Source organism: Myxine glutinosa, chromosome 13 (genome assembly GCF_964187855.1).
Source record: "Myxine glutinosa chromosome 13, kmMyxGlut1.1, whole genome shotgun sequence".
Classification (NCBI taxonomy): Eukaryota; Metazoa; Chordata; class Myxini; order Myxiniformes; family Myxinidae; genus Myxine; species Myxine glutinosa.
The window spans coordinates 75269040-75278823 of record NC_136273.1 but is presented as its reverse complement, the minus strand read 5'-3'; the positions used below and the strand labels follow the sequence as shown (position 1 = coordinate 75278823).

Here is a 9784-nt window from a genome sequence, read left to right as displayed (position 1 = left end):
TCTGAATGGCACACATACACAATGCATGTCTCAATCGTCTCAAGGCCTAAAAATCCTTCTTTATCCTGTCTCCTCCCCTTCATCTACACTGATTGAAGTGTATTTAATAGGTGCAATCAATAAGGGATCATACAGTCACGTACAGAAGAGACCACTAGTGAAGTTAACACATCGAGATCAGAGCTACATCTGGCTGAAACTGAGCACAGCTCATCTGTCATCACGCATCTAACACCATCACTACCGTGAAACATGGTGGTGGCAGCATCATGCTATGGGGATGCTTTTCAGCGGCAGGGACTGGGAGACTTGCAAGGATAGAGGGAACAATGATTGGAGCCAAATACAGGCAAATCCTTGATGAGAAACTGCTTAAAAGTGAAAAATACCTGAGACTGCGGCAAGGATTTCTGTTCCAACAGGACAGATACACCGAGCATACAACCAAAGCAACACTGGAATGGCTTCAGAACAAGAACGTGAAAGTCCTTGAGTGGCCCAGTCAAAGATCAGACTTGAATCCCCTTGACAATCTGTGGAAAGACTTGAAGATTGCTGTTCACCGATGCTTCCCATCGAACTTCACAGAGCTTGAGCAAATATGCAAGAAAGAATGGGAGAAACTCCACACATCCAGATGTGCAAAGCTGATACATGCATAACCAAGAAGACTCGGAAGTGTAATTGCCACCAAAGGCGCTGCTGCGAAGTATTGACTTAGGCGGTTGAATACTCAAGTAAATTAGTTATTTCTCTTTCATTTTTAATTATTTTGTAATAATTTCTAAAAAAAACAAAAAACACTTTGACATCATGAGGTATTATGTATTGGTCAGTGGCAAAAAAAAATCTCAATTTAAATCCATTTTTTATTCAGGCTGTAACACAACAAAATGTTAAAAAGTCAAGGGGTGCGAATACTTTCTGAAAGCACTGTGCACACACACACACACACACACACACACACACACACACACACACACACACACACACACACACACACACACAAATAATGCTTTCAACTGGCTACGACTGCAGTGCATCACCACTGCTACCAAATGCATATACAGACTTGGCATTTAATATGGAATATTTTTTTGTGGGGGTGAACTTACTTTTCAAGATGTCTTAGAACCAAAAGTTCATTGGAATTATGTTGAAATTATTCTAGATTTTGTTAATGCGACCTTTAAAAGAAACAAAAACCACATTTGACATTTCGAAACAAATAAATTGATCCTTGAAAGTGATGTAAACTGATATCGAACTCAATTCATGGACAGTACTGTGTTAAACTTCTGTACGTTTTCCAGAAGTATCTCCCTATTTTGCACATAAGCCAAAATTTTTTTTAACAAAAACAAAAGTTAAATTACGACTGGGATTACGGACAGTAAAATTACAGTTCAGTACTTCGTGTAACCCCCACGAGCATTCAGAAGAGCACGTACACGTCGAGGCATGCTGTTCACGAGATTTGCCAAGGTTTGGACAGGAATCGCTTGCCATGCAGTGACAATAGCCTGCTGCAATTCACGCACAGAGGTCGGCTGCTGGTCCAAGTGGTCGATTTGTCACGTTAATTCTGCCCACAAGTTCTTTATCGGATTCATTTCCGGGGACATGGCAGGCCACTCCATATGCTCTACACCACGGTCAGCAAGAAAGTGTTGGATCATGTGAGCACGATGAGGCTGTGCATTGTCATCTTGGAAGACAAAGTTTCCTCGAAAGGCTGCACGAGCAAATGGAAGTAATGTTTCTTCCAGAATGGCCCTGTACTTGAACTGGTTCAGGTTTCCATTCAGACCAACCAGGTCAGTTTTGCCCCCTGCATGAAAAGCAGCCCAAACGGTCACCCCATCACCTCCAGCTTGGACTCTTGGCACTATACAATCTTTGTTGTAGGCTTCATGCACTTGTCTGCGCACTCGGACGTGGCCATCTTGACGATAGACCAGAAATCTAGACTCCTCACTGAAGATCACGTGATTCCAGTGTCCTGGCTGCCATTGACGGTGCTCTCTGGCCCACTGCAATCGGCGCTGGCGGTGTTGTCTGGTCAGGCATGGCTTTCTCAGGGGACGCCTGGCACTATAGCCTGCTTGAACCAGTCGTTGGTTGACTAGCCTTCTGGATACAGGCACATTTGTCAGTTGCTGCCACTCAGCCCTAAGCCGATTAGCTGACTTGGTACGGCCATTGCGGACTAACTGATGCAGCTGGCGATCATCCCTCCTTGTGGTTCTGAGGGGACGTCCTGGCCTCGGTATTGGAGTAGGGACACCCCTTTGAGCATTTCGTTTCAGGATCTTTGACACCTGACCTTGAGTGATGCCATACTGCCGAGCAATAGCACGCTGTTTCATGCCGTAATTTCGTAAAGCCACCACTCCATGACAAACAGCATTGTCGAGTTGACGGACCATCTCCAGAGGAAGCGGCAATAACTTTTGGAGTCGTGCAGCAGTTGTTTTCCACTAATACAGAACGCAACAACCCTTGTATACCCGACTGTGAAGCCAATCATCAAATGCACCCGTCCGTACATTTTGCCACGCCACCTGTGATATAATCCTGTTGTTGACTTCTTGCTGCGACAATCAGTGACATGGTTCTTTTAACAAATAAATCACCAAAGTGTAAAATAAACTCATCAGATTGATATACTGAGTTAAGAAAGTATACCAAAGTCAAAAAAAAAAAATTCCATATTAAATGCCAAGTATATAATTATATATATATATATATATATATATATATATATATATATATATATATATATATATATATATATATATATATATATATATATATATATATATATATATATATATATATATATATATATATATCTATATATATATATATAATATACATATATATATATATATATATATATATATATATATATATATATATATATATATATATATATATATATGTCTGTCTGTCTGTCTGTCTGTGTGTGTATGTATGTGAAATCAATTGTAAATAGGTCAAGTTATTAGATGGTTGTGTTTGTTTACTTCTCTGCAAAGATTCCATCAGTTCGACATGCCGGTGATTAGGAAGATTTAAAACCTCTAACGAAGTGAGCAAACTGGAAGGCGTTGAGGAGGTGCAATCCTGTCAGATAAGAGTGGATTAGCATCTCATGCTTTCCACGAAGCGCTGATGCTGATTCTGCAGTTGTCATTGAGCGTGTTAAGAAATGCATTTTGTTGAGCGCTTTCATCACGTCTTGGTTTAAAGGAGGTGGTGGGATGTGGAGGGGGGTAGGTAGGTGCTGGTGGTAATTGAGGAGTTCTGCATGACATACACTGGGATAGCATCGATTTGTGATTCCAGAGAGGTTGTTCAGTGTGCAATACGTTAATTTGATGAAAGAGCAGCGTTAAATAAATACTCAATTGATGTGGGGGGGGGGGGGGGGGTGGAGGGGGTTGGGGAGACAGATGCGCACAAAGGGAGAGAGACAGACAGACAGACAGACAGACAGACAGAGAGAGAGAGAGAGAGAGAGAGACAGAGAAGCAGCTTCAGTGAGAGAGAGAGAGAGTTTCTACAATGAGGCACGACCATGACGGACATGGTCATGACGGACCATGACGGACCATGAGCTACAACATGAACGGTGTGTGTGTGTGTGTGTGTGTGTGTGTGTGTGATGGTCACGTGGGTTTATACAGATGGGACACCGCTGTTTGTGCCTCATTTGGAGCTACATCAGGTAGCAACATATTTCCTGAGCGCAGTCCATCAGGAGGTGAGTGTGACGTCTCATTGTGACGTCAGCGCTTTCTCCCGTCCCCCCACCTGGCTGCCCCCCGTCCAGGTTTCATGGATTGTTTTCCATAATACAAAAGTATAAATGTAAACGTGGCGCTTTCTCTTTGTACCTTTACATGTAATCTCGCATTAAACAAACTTTAAGTATGAACTAGTAAAAATGCACTCTCTGGTTTCACTCGATTAATTAGTAATACTATTGATGACGTAAATGCACCTGGGACGTCACAACTACTCAATATTGGGAGTGTGCCCTTCTCCTCGTCATATGAAGGTCCTGGGTTCGAGTGAGAGCTCAAACAGTCATCGAGAGTCACCTTTGGGATCGGTACTATATGGAATCCTATATCCGTCCTCTCGAACCCACCACCACCCTCCTGATAAATGTCACGACGAACGTCGTTACAGTGTGAAGGATCAACTATAACCAGCGCCATTGATCCCAGAACGATGCGACATTTCGTCCACAGGCGACACATTTCGATGGACGCTCCGGTTCATCCTCTAAACGGAAACCTTGCGCCTGTCTGACGGAGGATCGGGTTTGATGGACCACTCACGGTCTATGGTAGACAGATTATGGGGTGGACAGGTCTACGGACAACGAAGCTTATCGAGGGGGCAGCAAGCGGATTCAGATTCCACTGGAGAAAGTTTCGAGCATTGGATCGGAGGTGGTTGTGGTGGTGGTGATGGTTGGGAAGGGGGACAGAGACAGAGGGGTGATGGTGGAGATCTTCCGTCTCGGAAAGCTCTGCCCAGACTGCGACCTCGTCCTTCCGCAGATTGTGCGCCGGAATACCCGGGTGTAAATCCATTCGCCACCTCCACCTTTCATCCTCCCAACCCCCCCACCCCCACTCCCCATAATCAATCAGACCCTTCCCTCACTTCCCGTCACCTCGCTCCTCCATCTCCTCGATGGTCCTCCCCGTCGTCCCTCCCTCAACGTCATCCCTTCTCTCCATCGTCCTCCTCCTCCCTGTCGTCCCTCCCTCCTCGTCGTCCCTCTCTCCCCGTCATCCCTACTTCAACGTCGTCCCTCCCTCCCCGTCGGCCGTACCTCCCCGACGTCCCTCCCTCAACGTCGTTCCTTCCTCAACGTCGTGCCTCCCTCAACGTCATTCCTCTCTCAACGTCGTCCGTCCCTCCCCGTCATCCCTACTTCAACGTCGTTCCTCTCTCAACGTCGTCCCTACCTCAACGTCGACCCTCCCTCCCCGTCGTTCGTCAACGTCGTTTTTCCCTCCCCGTCGTCCCTCTGAACGTCATCCCTCCCTCCCCGTCATCCCTACCTCAACGTCATCCCTCCCTCCCCGTCGTCCCTCTCTCAACGTCATCCCTCCCTCCCCGTCATCCCTACCTCAACGTCGTCCCTCCCTCCCCGTCGTTCCTCAACGTCGTTTTTCCCTCCCCGTCGTCCCTCTGAACGTCATCCCTCCCTCCCCGTCATCCCTACCTCAACGTCATCCCTCCCTCCCCGTCGTCCCTCTCTCAACGTCATCCCTCCCTCCCCGTCATCCCTACCTCAACGTCGTCCCTCCATCAACGTTCCATTCATGGCACCCAGTGCGCACTAGATAAACTGAACCAAAGAGCAAAGTGAACGACATACAGGTGCATCCGGAGGCACGACCATCATGTCCTCACCTGAAACAACCAACATTATTATCATTTCAGAGACACTTGCTTGTGACCCAGAGGCTCCACCATCAGGGATCTGCGGTTTTATATCCAAATCCTTGTCCAAATTGGCGCAAAACCCGCGTCTTACGACTCGTCGCGCGCCTGCGATATCTGATAAGGTAAGCTGTGCGTCCACCTTGAGACCCGGGATCAACGAAGGGTCGAGCCTCCAGGAGCATGGACCATTAGAGGACATTCCCGCGCATCACCACGACAGTTCAACATAAAATAACCACCTTACAGGTAATGTCAGCGTAACCGCGCAGTGTGGATAATTTCGGTCTCGTACGAAGACCAGTTCTTTAAGACACGACCATTAAGTACACCATGTATTAGTTCAATAAGAGATCACGAATCCACGGCTGGGGTCTTACCGAAGGTCGTCGCGGAGGCACGAACGAGGGCAGCGTCAGTGGGTTCTCATCGGGGGTCCGCGCTCCGTGAGCCATGACGACCTTTTGAGGGCGCGCGAGTCGTGCCTCGAGTATATATACCGTACGTGGGTAGTGAGGCAGGGAGAGGCGGAGCTAAGACAGGGTGTCCGTGCAGGTTGCTGTGGGTCGTACCCAGAGATTATGAGGTGGGCGTGCCTGGGTGCGCATCGCTCAAACAGCCATCCGATTGTTAAACGAGCGATTCCCGGGTCCACCAGCGACCGACAAGGCCTTCAAGTACCGTGGAGACCAATGATGACGCAATTCAAGGGGAGTCCATTTCTGCACGCGCCGTGTACAAAGTTTGTCCGGGTACGGGAGCCGTTTCTTTAATACAAATGGCACTCCCAACTTTAAAAACAACAATTTGATCTCGAAAACAGTGTTTGGACTTGTCCCTGTGGCAAAAGTATTCACCAGACAGCAAATCCTCCTTTTCGCGTCTTGTTCACTCGATGTCGTCTGATCATATTCACATCTCGACATCTCGTTTGACGCGCACGGGGTGTCATAGTTATGCCCCGCCCCCTTCAACTCGGGCTCCTCCCCTTTCCACTCGCGCTCCTCCCCCTTCCACTCGCGCTCCTCCCCTTCTGCCCATTCTGTCCATGCTGCTTTCAATTGCGCACTTCTTCCCAAGAGCTTTCCTGAATCAGCATATGATGGGAAAAGCCTTTGAAGTTTTACTCCACATAAATCTTCAGTGCAAAGGTTTCAAGGCACTTCCGTTTTATATTCAAAACAAATGCGTAAGAGGAAAACTTGTTACTCTGCTAAGTGTAGGATTAATATTCCATTCATCAAGGATTACGACATAAAGTTTTGTGTTCGTGGAAAGACAACACATTCATTGTCTTTGATTTGATCACACATTCATTGATTCTTGTCTTTTTGCGATTGTTGTTTTCATGTATTGTTATGCATTATGTTTTCCACTCTGTCAAAGCGCCTTTGGGCTTCTGGAAAAGCGCTATACAAAATAAATGAATTATTATTATTATTATTCAAAAATATTCTGCAATCAACATCTAACCTGAAAAGAAACCACGTCATCATGAACTACAGTTCTACAGTAAAATAATTATATATACTAATGTGACACGGCGCGCTCTGCGTGCCTCGCCACACGTTGTTTCAGAGGGATAGGCATCTTTGACCATTTCAGTGTCTTTTGGGTCTTCATGGTGTTTTGGGTCTTCAGGGCCATTTGGGTCTTCAGTGTCTTTTGAATCCTCTGGGCCTTTAAGGGTATTTTGTGTGTTTGGGGTGTTTTGGGTCTTCTGGCTCTTCTGTGTCTTTTGGTTCTTCAGGGTATTTAAGGGTCTTTTGGGTTTTCAGGGTGTTTTGGGTCTTCAAGGTGTTTTGGGTCTTCAGGGTGTTTTGGGTCTTCAGTATGTTTTGGGTCTTCGGGGTCTTCAGGGTATTTTGGGTCTTCGGGGTGTTTTGGGTCTTCAGGGTCTTTTGGGTCTTCGTGGTATTTTGGGTCTTCAGGGTGTTTTGGGTCTTCGGTATGTTTTGGGTCTTCGGGGTCTTCAGGGTGTTTTGGGTATTCGGGGTATTTTGGGTCTTCGGGTGTATTGGGTATTTAAGGGTGTTTTGGGTCTTCAGGGGTCTTAGTGGTCTTAAGGGTCTTGGGGGACTTAAAGGGTCGTCAAAGGTCTGAGGGGTCTCAGCAGTCTCAACGTTAATTAAGAGTTCACGGACTGTGTTTTTGGTGTTAATGTTAGTTGAAGAAGAAGACGTTTTGGTCACATATAAACATACATAGCCATATACGTTTACTCCATTGTAATAAGATATAGAAGATACATTAAATGAATACTGTACTTACTGTATTGCAAAAATTACTAAAACAGTCGTTTATGAATTTTAGGCGGAAATTCAGCTTGAGGGTTATTTTTCTAGAAAAGCACAAAAGAGGATGCAAGATTGCAAGAAGGTCCCACGAAATGCAAGCGCATCAAACTTCCCATGTTGGACCAAATTTTTTTTTTTTTACCGTCGGAGCGCCTCCGCCTGAAGAATGTTTCTATTCAAAATTATGACGTCTTGAAACATGGCTCATTGTCAAGTACTCCCCACGAGGAATAAGATATGTTAATGATGATGTCATCGTTGCCTTCATTATGACGTCATAATATGCCACATGGCCTATGACGTCATAATTATCACTAAAATTCTGCCAATGGAGGTGCGCCTATGGTGAAAATTTCGTGTTAATCGGAATATTGCAGAGAAAAAAAAAATTCATCCTGATCGGATCAAGCGTTGCACTTGTTTCAACTGCAATATTCTGCAATATTCCATGCTCTGCAATATTCCGATTAACACGAAATTTTTACCATAGGCGCACCTCCATTGGCAGAATTTTAGTGATAATTATGACGTCATAGGCCATGTGGTATGAGCACCATCTTGGGAAAAATTCGCACTTCTATATCCCTGAAACCCCTCCATGGAAAAAATTGGAACATGGCACAATGGCACATTGTTAGTACTCCCCATTGGGAAACAGATTATGTTAATGATGTCATCGGTGCCTTCATTATGACGTCATAATTTTTCCAAGTATATCTCTTCATTGATCAGTATTAATTTTTTTTTTCTGCAACTGTTGGTCTGATGGACACTAATTTTTCACCACAGGAGCACCTCCTCCTGTGAAATATTTTAATGATAAATATGACGTCATAGGTCACATGATAAAGGCGCCATCTTGGAAAAAACAAAAAACGTTGCATCTCTATATCTCTGAAACTGCTCCATGGGAGAAATTGAAACATGGGTCATTGTAAAGAAATTTGTATGGGGAATAAGTGTTGTTAACGATGATGTCATTGGTGCCTAAAGTATGACATCATAATTCGACAGGGACAACGCTTAGTCTGATCAGTTTGAAATTTCTTGAGCGTGATCTACACAACAATTACATTAGAGACTATAAATTGTGATGTCATCGCTCACGTGGTCTGGCAGCCATATTGGATCAAATTTTCAAAACGTTCAAAAACAGAAGAGTTGGCTCACAACAAGTTGACTGTGCATGGTAAGCATTCTATGAATACCATCTAGTTTTAATTAAGTGGCCATAAGTACACTCCAACATAGTATAGTATACAGACACGTGAAAAAGTGAGTACACCCCATGTAAAGTTTTGACTTTTTCAACATATTTCAACATACAGCTATTTGATCTTCATTTCAACAATATTGATAGATAAAGGTGATATAATATAACAAATATCATGAAACATTTACATATTGTAGTCCATTGTACAAGTTAAATAAACATAAATGCAAATTTCGCATGTGGAAAAAGTAAGTACACCCTTGGCTCTAATAGGTGGTGTTGCCCCCTTTGGCAGAAACAACCTCAAGTAGGCGTTTCTTATAACTGTCTACCAGTCTCTGACATCGACTGGCAGAAATTTTTGCCCACTCCTCCATGCAGAATTCTTTCAGCTGTGCGATGTTTGAGGGGTTTCTTGCATGCACAGCTCGTTTCAAATCCCCCCACAACATCTCGATGGGATTTAGATCAGGGCTTTGACTTGGCCATTCCAGAACCCTCCATTTCTTTCTTTTCAGCCATTCCTTGGTGGATTTATTGGTATGTTTAGGGTCATTGTCATGTTGCAAGGTCCACCTTCGGTTGAGCTTCAACTTTCCGACAGATGGCCCCACATTATCTTCAAGCACCCTCTGGTACAATGAAGAATTCATAGTGGATTCTATGATGGTGAGCTGCCTAGGTCCTGATGCAGCCAAGCTGCCCCAAACCATAATATTTCCACCACCATGCTTTACAGTTGGTTTCAGGTTCTTGTGGTCAAATACTGTCTTTGGTTTTTCGCCAAACATGTCTTCTGGCA

At 44.7% G+C, this 9784-nt stretch overlaps 1 protein-coding gene across 1 annotated transcript in view; it reads right to left on the bottom strand.

The window, feature by feature from the left end:
• LOC137439029 (sodium-dependent lysophosphatidylcholine symporter 1-A) overlaps window positions 1–5962 on the bottom strand; it is an 85241-nt gene extending 79279 nt beyond the window's left edge. Inside the window, exon 1 of the mRNA XM_068134617.2 lies at window positions 5853–5962. Coding sequence (XP_067990718.2) covers window positions 5853–5927 — 75 coding nt within the window. The 5' untranslated portion in view covers window positions 5928–5962. The remainder of the gene's footprint in view (window positions 1–5852) is intronic.
• Between the last annotated feature and the right edge of the window lie 3822 nt (window positions 5963–9784).